This window comes from Anguilla rostrata, chromosome 3 (assembly GCF_018555375.3).
Source record: "Anguilla rostrata isolate EN2019 chromosome 3, ASM1855537v3, whole genome shotgun sequence".
Taxonomy (NCBI): domain Eukaryota; kingdom Metazoa; phylum Chordata; class Actinopteri; order Anguilliformes; family Anguillidae; genus Anguilla; species Anguilla rostrata.
In genome coordinates, this window is record NC_057935.1 from 12116782 (window position 1) to 12138238 (window position 21457).

Here is a 21457-nt window from a genome sequence, read left to right on the forward strand (position 1 = left end):
AAATAGCTTTGAATTCCAAACAAAATAGATTGTAGAGACCATGTGAAATATAGATGCTGAGTAACAACAGCTTGTCACAATTTATTAGTGCGAAAAACAACACAGTACAAAATTAAAGCTACAATCATTAGGGCAAGATTCAACAAGACAAAGTCTTAAATTAAAAATTGCAATACTTTAATTGTAGACACATTAATGATCTGAAAATTCAAGGTAAGGACAAAGAAAGTTCTGTACTTGTAGTGAATCCTCAGCTTTCCTATGATCTTGACAAAAAACAGAATAAAAACCAAAATAATGGGCAAAAAAATCCATATAAAAACAAATTGTTTCAATTTTATTTATTCACAACAAATGTATGGTCACTAATTTACAACATTCCCAACTTCGGTCTTCACTTCAAGAAGGCAACGTCTGGGATCTTCCCTATGGCCTGGAAAGAGATAAGGGAGGGGAGAGAAAGACATTAGGTGGGTGCCACTACAGTCAGTCTGGAGGTATACAGAGGAACACTACAAGTCTTTCTACAGGCAAGGCAGGGCAAGGGCATCACTGGTTTTCAAACGCTGGGCAACAAACAGTCTTTTCACATTGTCCATGTCAAGCTGAAATCACTGAAATCCAGCTGTACCAGCCATCTTGCCTGTTCATTAGTTCATTCTGGACCCAGATTATGTGCAAAACTTTGTTATGTGTTGTAGGTGGTGCGGTTGGCTACAGTTAAATAGAAAACCGAAACGAGATTAGACTGGAGACATTAATAGAGAATGGAGATAATAGGTAATAATAGGTATTAAACTAGCTAGGTTCCAATTACAGGGTACAACATTTATAGAAGGGAAATCCTTCTGCATGGCTTCAAAAATGACTGCAGCATAATTCAGCATTCCTTTATCCACCATCTCTGGTCTGTGTACCAGAATGACATGCATCGCCACATACCACGAAGAGCTGCACCTGTCCACAACCCACACTTCCTGTAGTACTCTTAACTATATATATGTTCAGGGGTCTTTTTTTTTTGTAACAAAACCTGTTGTACATGTGTAGCCCAGTGTTGGCAACAGAGCTCAATAGCAAGAACACCTAGCTCCTCATCATGGAAAGAAGTGACATTGGGTAGTTGTCCAACCTCAAAGAAAGGCTCAACACTGTTTAATTTTCTAACAAACAGCAATTGGAAAAAAGGTGTTTTGGCATCAGGTCACTTACAGTGAGTTAGTACATGGTTTAGTTTACAGCTAACACTAGCTAGCCAACTATGTTACTACTTAGAAAGCCTTTTAGATCTACAGACTGCTCAATATCTACTGGTCTTCAGGTTCATTTGGTCACAGAAAAAAATATTTAGCCCTGTTTGTACCTCCCCTTTAAGCCTGAAGGAGACTGGAAAAGCAAAAGGTGCGAACAAGCCTTGGCATGCCCTGGCCTAAATCAACTATGGAAAAGCAGTCATCAATAATGCGTCTCTCATGAATGTTAATATGTGCGTCTTACAATCACACAAGACAGAAGGTCAGTTGTGAGATGCTGCGGGCATCAGCCCAGCGGGAGGGGGCTAAAGACTCACCTTTAGCTGTGTGAAGATTTGAGCAGCTCGGTTGAAATCCCACTCATTGTCCTGAAGACACCTGAAACAACACATGGACTTTTGAAACCATGGACTCCTTAAAAATACATTTAAAGCCATAAAAAATGGCCCCCCTTCCCACTAAAAACCACCAAGCTATAATACAGAAATTGTCATTTCGACTAAACACAATAACCTCTCGTTGTTCCCCTGTCGGCATAAACCCCTTTTTTTCCCCCACTCACTTTTGCGACCACTCGAGGTTCATGCCGGACTTCAGCGAGAAGGCGGACAGCATTTCCTGATGGGGTGCCGAAAGCGTGGGGACGGGGCTGCTGGAGGGCGTCGGCGCGGGGGCTGCGAAGGCTCGCCGGATCTCCTCCGTCGTGGCGTTCCGCACGAACAGCTCGTCGTTCACTATGCACAAGCTGCCGAGAGGGAAGAAACGATTCCCATTTATATCGAGATGCCGTCCACGCTGGAGGTCAGTGTGGCTTTCCTGCACAGTAACTACACCGAGTCAAGATGCATGGAACGGGGGGGAAAGACTAAAACTGCCTTCTATGGTGTTTTTATAGTTTTCTATAAAACCCAAAAATGGAAGGATGCGCAACATTGTGCACATGTAATTATGGGGTTTCAGATTCTCTGGCAGAAACCACACGCATCTTAATGAACAGCAGGCCATGTCACAATGACGTGTGTCCTGGGACAGGCACTTCTTTTATTATTATTTTTTTTAATGAAATGCTTACCCAGTATTCCCTGCCGGCACTGCCACAAAGACCCGAGAAAACGCTCTGACGGAGTCTCTGGATTTACCGTCCACTGCAAGGAGAGACCATCAAGCCAAGTCAGCATACGGAGATTCGACCAACTGTGCTAATCAATGTTATCCACATCAGCATAAACTAGCAGTGGTGTCCATCCACTGCATTCAGCAGTTAAATGAGTATCCTGTCCAAGGTAACTGAGCGCAGTTTCATAACAGCACTATAGTTCAACCTAGTGTAATTTAGCTTAACTGTATGAGCTGCTTTTCAGCCTAAGTCAGACTGTAGCTTCCCCTAACTGTAACAAACTAAAATTCCTCACCTTCTTTGAACACCCCGCTGACCGTGAATGACAGTAACGTGTTCTGGAAAAGACAGGACAGCGACGGTAACCAAGGTAAAAATGACAAGTAAAACAATCTCTGCCACGACTCGACTGCACAAATTATGGTGAATGCCAGTATTTCATATTCATTACAGGTGGTAAAATTAGGCGGGAACCACAGATGAGTACTCACAGTGAACGTGTTCACATCGACGTTGAAGGAAGCAATGTCATGCTGGGTCTTGGGCAGCTCGTTTAAGAAGGCTACCACGTTCAACCGCGTGTGCTTCAACAGGCGGAATCGAGTGGCTACACAGAGGAAGGACACTCGTTACACAAGCCCACAATTAAACCCTACTGGCACATTTAGACTCATTCAGCTATGCTAACTGATGTCGCTAATTTAGCACTGACTCATGAGACACAAGGAGTCAATGTGACATTCATTTAGCAAATGTTTTTTCCCCACTTATTCTTTTTTTTGCTTATTGGTGAGCTGGTTCAGAAAAAAAAACCTTAATGGATGTTTCCCAAGTTTGCTGTTGTTCAGTAAGGCTGGGGTGTAGGACCCATAATGGCCGGTCTAAAAGGCCAAGACTACACTCACAGCAAGTGCATTCACCAACACAGGACTCCTCAGTCAGGGGCCTGCATTTCAAACAACCTCAAATCTCTGAATTTATTTTACAGGACAGCTTACAATGACAACAAAGTAGGGCATGTAGTAATACCGTTCAGAGCAGAATATATGAGAACTGCAGTGAATCCTGGCTTTTATTATGCAGTAAAACAGCTTTTTGAATTTCCGCTTTTTGTAGCGACGGCGCCGCGGTGTTGAAACTCACTGGGATCTTTAAGCTTCTTGATGTTGCGGCTGTCCTTGTGATACTCCCCTAGACTGCACCTGTGACAGAGATGGGGAGGTGCGACTTTGAGCCGGGTGATTGACAGACAGGGAAAGGCTGGGGAAAAACAGGTCAAGGACGAGCATTCTTGACTAATAGAGCGTGTGTCTGAGAGGGGGGGAAGGGAATGAGCATGACAGGTCAAGGCATCACAGTGTTTAGCACGTATACGTGGGAAAATACAGCTCATTGTAAATAGTGTTACTGAGTGTGAACAGACAGAGAGACACACACGGGAATAGAGTGTAAGTGTGTACCAGCGACAACACATACATCAGAGGGGAAAGTATAGCAGTATAGATTGAGCAACAGGGAGAGAGACTGGTAAAAAGGGATACAGTGTTACAGAATATGGTTAAAGACAGGTAGAGGCTGCCTGTACCTGGAGGGGTTCTGCCCAGAGAAGGGCATGCTGAGGGAGAAGGAAGCCCCGTCGTGGTAGGCATCCAACAGAGGCTGCCGGTCACCCGAGTCATAAACGCTGTAATACCTAAGGGGGGGGGGGGGTCAGATTAATACTCAATAAATGTGGTGCATACATGGAAAGACAGGAGGGAGGAAGATCAGAGAAAATACTGTACAGACTGAAATGGCCCCTGGCTGTTATATTACAAGAGGTCATAATGCAAAAGTCTAGACTGGAGCTCTGACTTCAAACTAACAAAAAAAGTCAAAGGCTAGTACACAACAATTTTAGGCTAAGGCTGGCACAAAATGAACTTAGACCCATTTTAGGCCCTTTAATTAACTACAGGAGATGTTTCAGTGGTGTGCACAAAATCCTGTGCAGACAGAGACACAGCGAGGAAACTTACTGTTGTAGGAACCGCAGTATGTGGCTCTTGATTTCATCTGACACGAAGTAGCTTCCCTGAAACGGCAGAGAGGAGGCCACGTTTACAGACGCCCAAAGCGGGGCGGTTTGCACACTATGAGCAGCTACGGCTGCAGAAGGGCTGGCGGGTTCCCGGGGGTACGGGACGCGATTCGGGTACCTTGCAGGGGGGGAGAGTCGTGGGCGCTTCCACGTCAAATCCGATGGGCGGGGGCAGATCGTGACCATCCTAGGAGGGGAGAGAAAACATTTAAAAGGAGGAAAAAAAACAAGAACAAAAGAAAGCCCTTAACCGAAAGAAAGAACACAAGGTGATATAAACTGAGGAGGGAAAATCCAATATTTAGGCTGCTGTAGCATTATTATTCATCACTTAAGCACAACTAAAACACGGTAGCGTTTGGAATGACGGTAGCATTTTTTCTGAAACTCTATGCATCTATGCAAACCTCAACTAAAACAGGAATGCCACCTTCCATTAGCCCCCTGCACTTGAAGAAAACTGGGAAATTAAATGTCCATCAAGGCTTAACAATAGACTAATCTACTCCAACTCATCTACTTTTACAAGTGGTAACTGAGGTAGAAACAGAATCTCCAACATGGACAAGTCCACCAATGCAGAGCATCCTGGAAGAGGGGAGGGGTGACGAACGTTGTGTCCTTATTCCAAACTGCCTCCTCCCTCCATGCAGGTGGCCTATTCCAGACTGACCGGACATCACGCAAGGTTCTCCCACGCAGATCACTGATCTAGAATTAGCTATGTATACAGCAGAGGTGGCCACATCTGTAATGGGAAGCTGCTAGGGTTCGCATTCTAGCTCAGGTCTAAACCCTCTGATACACACTCTGATTCAAACAACCCTAATCAACCTCCAATGCGTCTGTATAGTGCTGCAAGCCAGGGCAAGTCACTGAGCTCATTCTTGTGTGATAACTTCCAACGATTCATTCTTGTATGAACAAGATTGTTATTAACCAGATTATAAAAAGATCGATTCAATCTAAATATATTCCTGCTATAATTTAAATTACAGCTTGTAATGCCTGAAAAGCAATAATCATATTCTTACTACCCCAATTATCACAGATGAATGCATGCATAACGTTAAGTGCCTATGCTGCAATTAACTCCTAATGGAGAAACTGACAGGAATGGAAATTACCCTGCCATACTGAAAGACTTAAAGCACTGTCAAAAACTTCTGGGATTGAGACTGAGACATCATGGGAGAAGAGGAAGAAAAAAAGAGGTAAAAAAAGGGTAGAAAAGAAAAAATAAAGGAGGGAGAAGGAGGGTGAGGAAAGGACCATGGAGTCACAGGAAGCAAAAAGCGAAAGCAAACTGAAGCAGGGGAGGATGACTTATCTCACCAGTTTGAGTAACCGCGGAAACCGTTCTCTCACAGCGCTGCCCAATGAGGAGAGAAGACAGAAGGACAGTGTTACTGCTGGCTTTCACCAGGACCGACACACAGACAGAGTCCCTCAGATGCATTCGGACTCATGCACACTCATGACCAGCCATAAAAAAACTGAAAATCAGTCTTAATTAACACTGGGCTCACATGAGAAGGCTAGGACAAATTCATCTTTGAAAACAAAATTGTCAATTAGAATAACCCAACCCCGCCCCCCCCCGCCCCCATCAAGGCTGCTTTGTGTAGACTGCTTTCTCCTTATTAAGTTCACTTACCTCAGTGACATCTACCACATTTTCAATCGCTTAGATTGCTTTCCAAGACATGATTACGCATTTGCTTCATTTCACCGACTTGAGATGCCAAAAAAAAGCATAATGATGTGGAAACAGTTCCATTTTACAACGTGGTGAGCAATTCCAAAAGGGATTCCACTATAGAAAATGGTATTCAAGGACACTGAATTCCCAAACACTTCTATCATCCCCCAAAAGGCTCATGTCTCACACAAACCCCCGTCCCAACCTCGTCCCAACACCCCCACCCCAAAATTTTACTTACCCAATCGTGTTACTCACCTGCCCACCCAACACGCAGAAACACACTGACAGTGCAACACGCAGCTTCTGACAGAGGATGGGGGGGAGATGCGTGCGTGCGCACACACACACAGCCCACACACGTACACATGCACATAGGCACAGAAACAGTAATAACCACTTTAAACAGGATGAGAAATGCAAGGTTGGGGGGGGAGGGCCCAGAGACTGTAATCCTAAGGGATGCGTTGTACACAGCCTGGGAGGTGTAACGCACAGTGGGGTGATCACGTAATTATACGTTCACACAAGATGTTTTCAGAACACAGTGACGCAAAACAAGACGGATACTGGTAACTGTGGAGGAGATTAGGGCCAATTGACTCGAGCGTGAACAGATCTCTATGTTGGTGTTGGTGTCAGCGTGACACTAGATAGAGGACGGGGGGGGGGGGAGAGGAGGAGGAGGAGGAGGAGGAGGGAGAAGATAAGCGGCAGGGACAGAGGAGGAATGGAGGAGCGTGAAACGGGCCAATCCGGTTGGACTGGTGAGGGCCCGAGCGGCCGTCTCTCCGCCACATACAGGCACTGCACCGAGGGGTGCAGGCTCAGTGACACACCGACTACACGCTCATTTCAGTAGCGACGGGCTCGTGCGCACGCTTAGCACACACTGCGCGTTCACAAAAAGGACATTCCTCCTGGAGCTGGACAGAGGTGGCACTGCAATCAGCACCAGGGATGACAGCTGTGCATGTGAAATTTCCGAATGGAGGAGGGTGAAGCACACAGACAGGACAGAAGGGTCCTGGCAGAGGCATAAAGAGAACGCGGCGCTGAAAGACAAGGTCCTGCAGGACTACAGCAGAGTTCACCATTTGTCTTTAGAAAGGAAAGAAACCGACGCCTACTGGGCTCAATGCAAGACATCAAGCGAGGGAAGGGCTCAAGGCTAAAACGGAAGAAAAAAGAAAAGAAAAAAACAAGAGCGGAGCGTGTGTGCAGTGAAGTCGACCTCAGTACCACAACACGAAACACTAACCCCAAAACCAGATCACAGAAATTATCACCTTGATTGATGCCAGTAGTCATCATCAGCAATAGTGTCTCTACCATGATCAATGAAGAACACTAGCTTTAATTTTTAGCATTTTTAACTTCCAAATATTCAGTGTGATCTTTGACTATATGATTACAGCTCCACTGAAGTACTCATTTTAGACCCACACATCTCCTTACAAGGTGGGTTAGCTGCAATGTGCAACAGACTTTGGGCAATATTTAACTGAAGCAGTAAGTCACTTTTAAAGGCATATATTATTGCCTGTTTTAGCCTGTGACTAATTACAGCTCAGTTTTAAATTTCAAGCAAGTAAAGAACTGTGTTCCTTCTTTAACTGCTCACTGCCAGTCAGCGTATGGAAAGCATGGATTCTCAGCATATTCCACTGTATGACATAAGTTATGAATATGCAGGTCACTTTATGTGTCACCCATTTTTTAAACAAATCCGACACCTCTTCATCCCAAGACTTTCAACACTCTCCTATTGAAATTCAGAGAGGAAATGGACCTCCGTGATGGAGAGTTTTAGGGTGCAATATCAGTGCAGTTTGACTGGTGTGCTGAGTCTGTGCTTTGATGGTGGGTGTGGCTTCTTGATAATGGCCTCCCCTCTCCCCCTCCACCCCGGGGCTTCTCAGAAGCAGCAGTCATCGTCATCTTCAACATGTCTTCGTAGTGTCTGTGTACGTTGTGGCCAGATGCACGACTGTGCCTGCCTTAGGTTGCCCCAGAGAATGAAGTTGGGATCTTACCCGTCATTGGCTAACCAGCCTTCCTCACTGGCCAATTCCAGAGCCCCAAACTTAAGGGGACATTGGGGGGAGGGAGAAGATGCCATGAACCAATCAGCATTTCTACACAAGCAGAAAGGGTGTGAGGGTGGGTGTGCTTTCCAACTGTCTTCTTTACAAGATATCTGGTGTTTGAACAAGTTCGCTTTCCCAATGCCAGCCTTTTAAACGACTGAAAGGGTTTTCCAGAGGGTGAGCGGGCTATGGCTATCATTGCCCCATTGTAGGTATCACAGCTTCACAGTAAGCTAGACACGACACTGAAAAATGACTAGACCTCAATGATTTTTGTCCTATAAAATGTAGGACTCTGGGGTATGTAGAGAAGGTAGTGAGGGCCACTGCACTGCACAGAATAACAGAAAAGATGAAAGAATTACGAAAGCACAGAAACTTCAAGAGCAAAGTAGAGAAAGGAGATGCAAAATGTAAACCAAACACCAACACACAGACACCAAAACAACTGTGGGTAAAAACTCTGGGGGGGAAAAAACAATGCGTTTAAGCAGTCACAATGGTTTCCATACAAAAAGATGGTACCACTAACAAGGGTGTAATAACACAATTTTACATCTTGTACCATTGTAACATGGAGGATACTCCATGATGTTGGAGATATTTTAAGCAGTCACATTGGTTTCCATACAAAAAAATGGTACTACTAACAAGGGTGTAATAACACTATTTTGATTATTGTATCACTATCATGGAGGATACTCCATGATGTTGGATTTATTTCCCTAATTGGGTCTGTTAAAAAGTTCATTGCTGGCCCTGTTTACAGGGCACAATGGAAGTTTGTTCAATAACATCCAATGGCATTTCCCCCCTATTCCTTCATCTTAAACTGAATATATTTTTAAAAATAAATTAAATTCAAGAACACAACCATATGGATTCCATGGTCCTTCATTAATACCACTGTGTTTCTCCCATGTATCATAGAACTTCACAGCATGCACTGACATTGCCAGTGAGATAGCTAGCCTACATTTTATTTGCCCCAAGTCTTATGGAAATGCCCTTCTCAAGGAAGAGCAATGGGGAGGACGGGCAAGACTGGAAGCTGCCCGTCTCTCACTCTCACACACACACACACACACAGGCAGACACAAACATACATGTATCAGGTGACAATGTTCCTGCCCAAGGAGTTGATACACATCAGACAGATGTACTGTGTGACTAAAATAATTCTGCACAAACTTTGCCCTCAAAATAGTCCTGCTTAGATTGCTCATTTTAAATCTATTTTCATCTGAATTTTACAGGAAACCATTTTGCCATTATTCTATTTTATAGTGTACACCATTTTAAGAACTCAAGGTCCGGGTCCCCAAACTGTCACACTTCAGAACTGGAAGAAGAAACTCTGGACTGGCTGTTAAAAGGTTACGTTAGCCCAGAATCTGTCAGTAATAGCCCTCAGGGAACGCCTCAAACACAACAAGAAAGGCTTTTGAAAGTGGCAATCACTCACACCTCTGGTGTGAGATTAACACCACAAGTACGACCTAAGAGTAACACCTCCATGCTAAAGTTTTACTGAATGCCTGGAATTCAATGACATTCAAAAGGTGCGTTTTCCACAATATCCCTCTTCACATCAAAGGGACTTCCTCCCTGCTACCTGACCTCCAACTCTAGGCTGACTCCATTTGCCTTCACCGAGTGATTCTTACCCTTCAATCAATCATCGACAAAGCTTGTCCCAAAAATTAGATGATGGTATGCTAATTAGGTACAGACACAATGACGAATCAAGGAATTTTTGAGGGTGACCATTTGCTTTGGAGTCAGTCGAAACTAAAGCCATCCCCCTGCAGGACCTGTGACATCACAAGCCGCCCTGTCTGAACTCCATTCCACTCAGCTCGGTGTCCATGACGACACGATGGCCTATAACGGAGGATTCCAAGAGGTGGGCTTTCGAAGAAATGCCGCTGTAAGGAGAAACCCCCCCCCCCCCCCAGCCCCTACCCCCCTCACGCGTCCTCCAAGCACCCCTTCGCTTCCTCTGCTCCCTGCCCCAGTGAGATCAGCCATGGACAAACCTGATGTAGGTGGCCTGGTCCTTGAAATGGTCGCACAGCGGATTCCTGTCCAGCCACAGCTCCACTAGCTTGAAGCCCTTCAATTTGTCCAGCTCCCGCTCAGTCTTCAGCTGTCGTAAAAAGCAGAGAGAAGGGGCTTTGCTTGCACAGAAAGGTTAATTAAATTGCGCAATCGGGTCTGGGATCACCTGTGGTGTCAGCCTCTTACCTCGTTGTTGGAGAGATTGAGTGTCTTCATGTTCGGCACCTTACTGACCAGCTCTGCCAGATCCTCTAGCTTATAAAGCCTGTTGTTGCTCATATTTAGACATGTCAGCTGGAAAGAATTGTGGGGGGTGGGGGTGCACAGAACAGAAGTGTGAGTGACTGAAGAGAAGAAAACAAGTGATTTTACTCTGCGAGAGGCAAAACTCATTCTAGCATGTTATCCAAATCACATTAAAGACTGGCGACTCAAGACCCTCCATAGCAGTAAACAAGCTAACCCCTCCCCCTTCCTTCCTGTCACGTCAGCACGTCTCCCGTTGCACATGCAAGGGTCCATTTCAGTGAGAGCATCTGGACAGTATTACCACACTTCAGAAGTGTTCCACTGCCATTTATTTTACAATTAACAACTGACCCTGGGTGGGAATAGAGCACCATCATCTGATGGAAGGGCCACGGATTTAATGGGGCTACAGAACTGCAAGTTCTCCATTTGTGCATCGGTTTCGGACCCCGTAAGACAAGACTTCTGAACGCACGTCACATGGAACCAGCAGAATAAGCGCAGTTCTACAGAAATGACACCCTCAACCCTTCCAGATTTAAAATAAAATCCAAGCATACAAGGCAAATTATGACAAATGTGAGACAAACTACAAAATTATAGCCACATTTTTAAGTGAGTAACAAAAATATTGAACATTTCTTTCTTAGTTAAATTTACATACAAAAAAGGTCCAACTGTTGGTTCAATAGGAGCCAATTCAAAAGCTTTTTTGTATAAACTGTACACTTAAAATTTATTTTTTTCACAACATTCACAAAATATTGTCTGATATGAAACATGGCTCCTGCTTGCTTTGGATTCACTGATAACAATATAAGAGGCATCTTTGGCCTTGAGATGAATTACCCCAGGGATATTCTCCTCAATGATTTTGATGACAGCCTGCATACAGCTCTTCCTGTTCAGAATAACCTCAATGTTCTGGGAAACCAGGTCTGGGAGAGGACAGAGAGACAGTGAAGGAAGCTCAGGATTACATTTGCATTTGAATTAGATTAACCAATGTTACAGTACACTGCTGTAAGCAGGGCTCTACAGTGCTCCCATAAATTACAAGCACTTTTGGAATTGAGAATAAATGCATAAATATTTTAACAACCAAATAAATTCAAAAATTGGTGGGAGTATTACCTGGGTCTGTCCTAATGCTGTTCAAGTCAAGTGCTTGTTGTGAGCCATCAAATCGCTTGGACATGCATTGCTGGACGAGACAGAGAAGTTCAGAACAATGTACAAATTTGAAACTATACTATGTACACATTACCCAAGGAAAAAAAGACATACAGAAAACACTAACAGTTACAACAGTCTGGAAACTACCTTTAACGCCAGGACCAATAATTTCCCCAGTCTTTTCACATCTCAAAAGGCAGCTTATATCCATCCACTTTTTAGCATCCAATTCACTCTGGCTCTTTCTTAAATATCATCCCTACTCCACCCTCACCTGGCAAAATTCTCTCTAACCCCACCCAGCGAAGATCTAAAGTATTTTTCACTGGTATGTTAAAACCATTAACGTTACATTTTTCACTGCAATGAGATCTCTCTTTGAAATAGCATCCATAAGTCTTGCTATTTGTAAACTTTTTTCCTGTTTCTGCCCAAGTTGGAATGCCCAATCCTGTGTACGCACACACACATATATATGTGCCTATCCATGCACTAGCACAGTGCCTTAACAGGATGAGCCACTCTGCAGCCTCAGGGCTCGTTCACCTTGTTTACTGACACAGTGTTCCACTCAGCTGTAGTTTCAGTCTGCATGTGCAACTTAACCCCATTTCCCCTCACCTTTAGATGGTCTAGGTCCTCTGGCTTCAGGTCTGTCTGAATCGAGGAGGGGGGGACGCAGGGGTTCATCAGTACAGTCACCTGAATGCGAGTTGCGGGAGGAGGGAGGGGGATGCATATTAATTTGAAGTGTAGCAAAGAGAAATACTTCAGCTGGAAAGCCATACACATATTCAAGACAATGATATTTCTTAGGATACCTAATGAAGCACCTTCTCTCGATGAGGGGCTGTACTGAACATTGACCTACATCCCCATTGCCCACGCAAACTGCTTCAAATTCAATGTCTTCATTGCCTCCATTTACATAAATGTACCCTAGTCCCATCTCATTTGCTCAATCTGTACTCCAAGTCAATTGGCAAGTTCTCTTTTAGAAGCAGCGACTTTCATCAGCCAACGGTACCTTGTAGCCTTCAGTGTCCGTGATCTTGCGCGATACTTTGCTCAGGGCGTTGGCAGTGGAGGCATCGTCGATGAAAAACTGCGCCCTGTTCCCCTCCGTGTGGTACTGCGTTAAAGGGGGAAAGAGAGACAGACGAGGCAGGAACAGAGGAGTCAGTAAAATGCCAGCGCGCCGTGTGTAAGAGCACACGTCAGGTTTCCAGCAGCCCCGTTCTCAAGCTGGCTCCCGACTCACCTGTATGGGAGTGAAAGGCACGGAGCACAGGTTCTGCAGAGCCGTGAGCAGCCATTTCTTGTCATATTTCTTCCCGTGGGGAATCTGCAGGAAGAGGAGTGGGCGGTGATCAACATGAGTGCAGGCGGAAATTCACCAATTACTCACAGCCGAGATGCAACATGTTTGTGTTCCGCACATTTATAAGCCCCCGAGGCATGTCCATTTGGCTGTGATTCTACTTTCCCATTTCCTTATGTATAAACTAACCACCACAAGTAAAACAAAATCTACACCCCCCCCCCATACCTGCTGGCTTACAACCACTCATGAGTATGACAATAGCAGCAGAACACAGTAACTATCCAAGTTCTACATGAGCAAGAGAAATTCTTGTGTGGGAGCAGGAAGGAGCTCCGAGTCTCATTATCTCATATCTAAAGCATCACTAAGGAGCACTGCAGCCAAATACATTTCAAAATGACATCTTAGGACAAATGAATGCTGAATTCAATCTGTGCCCAACAGGCCAAAATACTGGCATTACTAAATTAATAAATTAACGAATGCACAGATTAAATTAAACATGAAACAATGTTTAGGAGTGTTTACGAAAGTGTCCATATGTTGGGTTTATTATTTCCTACATCTAAACTGCCGTACAGAAATAAAAGTTGCGATGTACAATGTTCATACTGGTATTCAATATTTATAGCATATTTTTAGGCACCATCGCAAGCACTGGAACTCAAGTTATATTTTTGAAAGTAAGAATGCACACTGTCCTGGTTTACTGAACCACATACATACTAATCTTTATCACATAAGCAGAAAAAGAAATGAAATGGTTACATGGTAAATGGTCATTTATATCAGTGTCACACTGAACAGATGTCACATTAAACCAATCAAAATCAAATTAGACACCCTTTCTTTGTCAAAGCCAAATGTAGAGTTAATTGACCGTTCTAATTTTTCCCATGGTCAATGGTGACACTCAAAAAGACCATTGAACCACACACGCTGGCGCATGGCGTGAAGCACATGCTCTTTGACTACTGAAGTGAAATAACTGGGTGCGGTCCGGTTTACTTACAGTCATCCTGAACCAGCTTTTGCGCCCCCCTCCTCCACCTCCTCCCATCCTGTGGCCTCCACCTCCCCCTCCTCTTCTGTCGCCAAACCGCCCATCACCCCGGCGACCTTGCCGTCCATATGGGTTGCTAAGGAACACCGTGGAACCAAAGTGTTGGAATGGCATTGGAATTGAACATTACAAATGGAGTCATGGTCACAGAAATTACATTCTAAGCACAGCTAAATAAACTGCCAACAAACAAGGCATGTCACAAGGGCCGATACTTCGGTACCAAATCAACGCCAAAATTTAGAAAATGTAATAGTGCTAGTTTTTTTACAGGATCGGTGGTATCAAGTTCAAATGAGTACAGCGCTCCTTTGAAAGTTTTTGTGGCTTTCAAACTCACATTTTCCCCAACATTGCATTTTTTGCCTTTTATTCAGGGTGTGAAAGCTTTTTGGTGCCGCTGACCATAATTGAATGCTTTTACTTGTAACGTTCAACTGAACAAGTAAAGTTAAATCTGTTTTATGCGTTATTGCTATTGACTTGTGTTAGCTACATAGCCTCATATGCCAATTTCTAAAGATGAACAACACACTAGCACTTCTAAGTTTTATTACCATGCAATGGAATAAAAAAGTCAATGTAATTCTGTGATAACTGTTGAGCTCTTGCTACTATTTACATAGTCATATTACTGAATGCCAGCCCAATATTGCATATTTAAATAATGGTTGGTGAAGTACTTGAAATAGATAGTCTAAGACTGCCGTTTACTGAACCTGAATGCCACTGTTCTAGTCCTTTTTTTAATGCCCATACATACCTTTTCAAAACCATTTCAAGAGTAGGTTTCATTTAATGTTTTTTTTTTTTTGAGTCAGTATTCTAGACCTCCATTGCCTTCCATTACCAGTAGTGATTGTTGCATCAGCATTATAATGTTCAGTTAAGAATGGTCTAATCACATATTCTTATATCTTAAATGGTTAATAAAGGGGTGTATGCTGAAGTACTACAGTAGGAGATTTCTTTTTTTTTGTTTTTATCATGGTATCAATTTAAGTATCGAGAATCGTGGAATTTCACTGGTGGTGGTATTGACCACCAAAATTTTGGTATGGTGACATCCCTACAACACACTATTCCACTTACAATCTGCGCTGTGAACTTCCATCTTGTGAGTTGCTGTCATTCATCGCCACATCTCCATCGTCGTCTTCAAACCTGGCCCTGGGACCTGGAGGCCCGCCTCCTGGACCCCCACGATGCCGCTGCCTCGTCTGTTCACTGTACATGCGGCCCCTGAAGGGTCCCCGTCCTTTTCGGTTGCGAAACTGGGGGCCCCCAACCCTGTCATCATGCTCTAATGGACAGAAAGAGACACCGTTATCCCGACATACATCAAACAGTTGGGGGGGGGGGGCAAAGAAAGCAATTCAAAAACAACTAAGCACTGGTTCACTAAGGTACAGGTGCAGGCATCACATTACCACACAGACATTACATCACTGAAATATCGAAATCAAATTAAGCCAAACCACCAACAGGCATGTTGCAAACAGTAGGTAATGTAATTTTACAGGTAACAAAACAACTAATAGTAATTCACGTTGCAATTGAAAAGACAAAACAATTACATTAACAAAACATTAACTAAGCAACTAGAGTCCTTTTATGAATTGCTTTCTGAACTAGTCCAGTTACATGTCCCTCAAAACTTTCGGAACTGAGGCTTTATATTGTTTTGAGGCAATAAATAGGATAAGAAAAGCAGCAGTTCAAAATGTAAGACAAACGTATATATATGCTCAATTAGCATTATATCACAGATATTATCACAAAATATATATTTTTGAGCACTTGGAGACACACTGTAATTAGCACCAATATTTTAAGGACTCCAAGCCTGACACAACAAAAGAAAGTCGCATGGGTTCACAGTAGGGGTGTAAATTAACGAGACCAGATCACACTTTTTCAACACAGCCACAGGTGCCACAATGTCTTAAAAACATTTTTTTAAGCCAATCGTACATCTTGTCCGCACTTTTTGGTCAACCCATCCAAATGCGTGTTCCATGAAAAAAACATATGGTGCAATAAGGGGACTGAGCGACACGAGATTTCACTGACACTCAAGTGGATGGTTTCGCCATAGTATGCCTGGGCCGTTTAAGATTCTTCCCGCTTTAGCTTTACTTGTTTTACCTCTAATCGGCCAACCATCACTCCTGACCTCTCTCTGGAAGACGACGCCATCATGATCTGGGGGATGGGGGAAAACTCCATTTTACTGCTAGATGTAATAAGGAAAACCCCTGGGCCACTCACCGTTGTAGTATCGGGCATCGTCTGCCGTCGCCATGTTATGTACAGAGACACCACCAGCTTTAAAAAACAGAAATCGGACGCCTAGAGATGGGGCGTCGCTACTATATAACAAATATACACGGCAACTGCCAACTGATCCGTTCAGATTATAACAACCTTATTTATTTTTTAGGTAGCTAGTGCTAACTACGCTTCGGCCTCTGCGTTACTCTTGCAGCACGTACTGCGCTTGTGCAACAACGACGTAGCTGGCCATCCTATTGGATAAAAACTACAATCGCCATGCTCCCGCGCTCCAACTTCCGGTACGGCGCTGCGTTCTCTATGACTATAGGGAGCATTCTACTCCGATTGGTCCAGATTTACGTGCGATATGCCTAGACCAATAATAGAACAGTGTATTCCACCCGCGATCAGAAAAAACAACGTATAACGCTGGCAACGTGGTCAGTTTATTCGAAAATTGAACAACGTTCTAAATACAATTCACATAGTTCTTCAATATTATACATTGTTAAAATTGGCGTTTAATATAATGTCGTAAAAGTAACCAAATACCTGTTTTACGAATAGTCAGCATTTAGCAGCTAACTTGACTTCTAGTAGCTTCAGTGGCATTAACCTTGCCAACAGCAACGTGACTTCCAACGAATGTTAGTTAAGATGGCTAACAGGCTAGCAAGCTGTCAAAAGCATCACCGTTTACGAGATTTCTGGATTGAAGTTGACCAATTTCACCACAATTAAAAAATAGAGACTATAAATTTGCTTACAAAGCTCGCCAATATCTAACATAGAGATAAGTTTTCTTGCAAACGTGCCCAAACGTTTCTTCAGAATGTCTTCAGTATGAAATGGCAAGGCAAAGTTTATGCAAAGCCAGGTTAATTATCGCTGCTGAGTTAGGTCAATGCTGATGCCTTTAATGTGCCCCAAAACCATGCAAAACAGGATCCATTTCCAAGATAGCTAATTAAAACACGGCAACCAGTAATCTAGTGCACTGGCTAGCAAACGAATAAGGTTGCGGCCTAAGGTTACCTTGCTAAATCTGAGTGTCACAAAAATGTTCGGAGCTAACGTTACGCTGCAAAGCATATTATTCTACAATTAAATCTGACAATTGCTTAACTACCTAAATATATTTGAAGACGTGTTCTGTAAAATTATAGTTCGCAGACAGACTAACCAAAATAAGTTTAACATTGAACTTTGCCGGGTCAATTTCCGGATGCAGCTAGATTAGCTAGCTAGCAACAATTGATTTCTTTACCTTGGTCACGGTGCATATGTGTAACCACAGCAAAGTTATGGTACCACTTTCTGAAGGGTTTCATCTTGGTCACCAATAATTGAGTCTTCCTAAAAAATAATTAGGTTGGCGCCACAAATGAGTACTTAATAGCAATTAGGGACTCCAGCCAGTAAAAACCTAACTAACGGTTAGTGGATGTGCACGTGACCAACTAGTCTTCCCGATTACAACCCTGGTTTGTGCAGCATATTATTTCTATTGAGGGGTCATTCCACGAAAAGGGTACCATTTCAAATGATGTTTTTTTAAATCAATTTTTGCAAGTCTTTGGGAAAATAGACTACTTTAACTGATAGGAAATTGTATCGTGCCAACTCTGTATACACTTTCTCTTTTGTAAATCATTATCCTCAGCATGTTTTGGATATTGTGTCAAATCTGTTACATATGCCTTAATATTTGAAATATTTGTAGGTAAATGCCTGGTATATTAAGAGCATTTTGGTCCCTATCTATGCTGAGTTAATTTTTAGATTAATGTTTTTTAAATGTTATCTTTTTTTGTAATGATTATGCCAGGGTAACTGATTTTCAAGTGTCCCATAATGTATTTTTAGGACTAACATTTAAAAAAGAAAACCCCCCAGAATGTCCAAGTCCTTAATAGGCCATTGTTCTTTTTACCCAGTCAAAGGGGGCAAAATGCCATTTATTTTGTTATTTATTCTTTTTATATCAAATTAATCCCTGTAACAGGGTTGACACTGCAATAGCAGGACTGACTGGAGTAACAGGGTTGATGGGACAATGATTTTATAGTTCACTGTTGCCATTAGACTTACATATTTTGTTCTACATTTGACATAGATGGTTGCATTGTTTTTTTATTGTTGAAAAGTCTAATATTTTTCAAGGAAGATTCATGCTTGTGGTAGAATCTGTAATGGATACAGTGTGCAAAAACAGTTAAAAAATAATAAAAATCATGCCTACAAACAATGTAATGTGCATTAACATCAAATCAATTTCTCTGCAACCAATTAGAGTTTAGGCATGGTTCTATCTTCTAAGAAGTTGTAGGAAAGTTTTTTGACAGCTGTGGACATGAATGTTATGGAAAATGCCATAGGAATGATACATTTCAAATTGAGGCATTAACAGTCTATCAATATAATAACAACTGTTTTTTCAAGTTGTAAAAAAAAAAAAAAATTGCAATGAGATGAAATTTAACACCACAAAAAAACACATGAAAGTCCTAAGGAGGATCGCTCGTCCTTGAATCCAACTGAAAGATCCCCAGAACAATCGAATCCATAACAGACTCCTGCTGTTGGGGCAGGACTTCCAAAGTAGCTTATGAATGCATTAAATAAGTCAGTTCATAATTTATTGGTATTAGTATAGTAGCCAATATTATTCACATGTATTACCTGTCTGGTTCTCTGGGGAAGCTAAAAAGAGAAACCTCTCTGGCCTTCTTGAAGCAGCCTATGCTGCATGCTGTGGGATTTCAGTCTTTATCTATTTTTAGTGTTGAGTCTATTCTTGTCCTAATTCTTGCTCAATAGTATAAATGATTTAGTGTGGAGAGTGATGTTTATATTGCTCGCCTGTTTTGGTGATGGTAAATAACTTGACACAGTGAGCTTTACAGCCATTAGTATCCTATTCCTTAGCAATGAACAGATTGTGCACTTAAAGAGTGGCGTATAGGCTACTTAATAGCATACAACTGGTGTTGGACAGACAAAGAAGGCACAGCACATGCACTTTGTTCAGAGAAAATATTTAGTAGTCTTTTTAAGATAAGGAGTGTTCCTTTGTTAGTGTTGATTGCAAACCACCAGCTCCATATGCCACGTTGTAATGCAGTCACGAACACCAAGTTTTTTTTAATGTTTTTTTTTTATTGCTTTAATTAAAGTACATTTTCATCATAACAAAAATATTACAATTTTTCACATAATAACAGAGAATATACATATGTATGTCTGCCAAAGAAAATAAAAACAGATTTCTCAAAAATTACATAAAAATACAGGGGTTGATCTAAATAGCATGTTCCACATTTCTGTTAAATTACTTTCAATTCTTTACAGATTCTCAATGATCTCATTGCTTTTGAATTTTTTGATTTTCGTTAGTCTATTTGCATTTAATAATATTTACCATAAATTAAGAGAAGTTTTCTATAAGTTTTATCTTTACACCAGTAGTAATACAAAAACTAAGCAATAAAAGTCTTTCTGCAAAAATGCCTGCGTATTTTAGCAGCCTTATTCATTAACGCTATCAGTCTCCAATTGTCTAAATTTGAAATATCCTTATTTGGTTTTGGTAATAATGTTATCGAACCCTGGCACATAAGGCTGGCATTAATTCAAAATTAATTAAAAAGATTTACATTAAAAATTGGTCTAATTACTTGTGTTCATCAATAAATTGTTCTGCTTAAACATTACTGATTTCCTCAATGCTATGAGTCATATATGCAATCAACTACTTAAACTTGTAAAGAAAAGAAGATCAATGAATTCTTCTGAAAAAAAATGCTTTCCACTCACCAATCAATTATTGCTAATGGTAAGAGATAAGTCAGCAGTTATCCAAACTGTTCCACTCTTGTGTGTAATGGTGCAAGCCACCCCTCACCAGCAGATGGCACACAGGTCCACAGTTTCCTCCACAACAAATTTAGATATATTGATAACTGAAAATGTGGCCTCACAGCAAGTAGGTTGTGGGTTCAAATCTTGACTTGGGGCCTTTCTGTGTGGAATTCTCCCCGTGTCCGCGTGGGTTTCCTCCAGGTACTCCGGTTTCCTCCCTCAGTCCAAAGACATGCAAGTAGGCTAATTGGAGACTCTAATTGCCCATAGGTATGAGTGTGTGAGTGAATGGAATGTGTGCCCTGCGCTAGATTGACAGCCTGTCCATTGTGTATTCCTGCCTCTCGCCCAATGCACGCTGGGATAGGCTCTAGCACCCCCCGCAACCCTTCTCAGGATAAGCGGGTATAGATAATGGATGGATGGACGATCACTGAAATTGCAGAGTTCACTCCCATGGAAACATGTTCCAGACTTATTTCACAAGCAGAACTAAGTTAAACGTTTTCATTTACCCCTATGAAATTTTACCAAGTATCTATTTTTGCACACATAAACAATACATTAATTCAACATAGGGACATTGTATGTAATTTCTCTTTCATTATGCAACTTATGCATAACACATTTGTATTCAAATTCAATGTGATCTTGGGTCAAATGGTCTCAGAGTCCGTTTTATGTCATGACAGCAATCTCAGTGTTGGTGTGATTAAGATATTCAATGGAAAAAAAGTTATTTATCATACATTGTAGCTTCTGCAATCACGAATACAGTACGTGTTTTTAAAGCTACACGGACAGCTAGACAGACTGGAAACCGACAGAAGGAGCATTTGTATCTGGAGATTTGATGACTGCAGTCTGGTGCAAAGCAAGACATTTTAAGTGGGTAATAAACTTAATCACACGGAGGTATTCTATATGTCATCAGTAGCCCCTATGAAGGAATACCTGCTGTCGTTGTCAAGCTCGAGGAGGAAAAAAAACCCTTGGTCGCGACTGTCTTGGTACGTCCCAAGAGACATGCCAGTCGTAAAGCTGCATATCGATCATTCGTTGTTGATTTTAAGATTTTAAATTTTACGTTTATAGAACGATTCTATGCTTCGGGTGCTTTTATGAAGCTGCGCTGTTTCCGTATATGGTGAAATACGCTAGCATAGCATGTAGCAGTATACCGGAAAAGGCGTTCAACGGGACT

General features: G+C 42.2%; 1 protein-coding gene across 5 annotated transcripts; it reads right to left on the bottom strand.

The window, feature by feature from the left end:
* Positions 1-43: 43 nt before the first annotated feature.
* Positions 44-17813, bottom strand: nxf1a (nuclear RNA export factor 1a). 5 transcript variants are annotated; one of them, XM_064326218.1, is made up of 22 exons: positions 17660-17777; positions 16264-16320; positions 15208-15418; positions 14065-14191; positions 12990-13073; positions 12756-12860; positions 12350-12430; positions 11687-11756; positions 11402-11490; positions 10490-10597; positions 10282-10391; positions 5786-5822; positions 4569-4637; positions 4389-4444; positions 3956-4063; positions 3514-3572; positions 2862-2977; positions 2666-2708; positions 2326-2398; positions 1816-1998; positions 1571-1631; positions 44-433 (listed from the first exon to the last, which is right to left on the bottom strand). In XM_064326218.1, exons 1-22 carry the CDS (start codon positions 17721-17723, stop codon positions 395-397), a joined length of 1950 nt encoding a protein of 649 aa, XP_064182288.1. In that variant the 5' UTR covers positions 17724-17777; the 3' UTR covers positions 44-394. The 5 variants fall into 5 exon arrangements, with proteins under 5 accessions (XP_064182288.1, XP_064182289.1, XP_064182290.1 ...); XM_064326219.1 differs by lacking the exon at positions 17660-17777 and adding an exon at positions 16945-17605; XM_064326220.1 differs by lacking the exon at positions 16264-16320 and having other exon boundaries at positions 17660-17813.
* Between the last annotated feature and the right edge of the window lie 3644 nt (positions 17814-21457).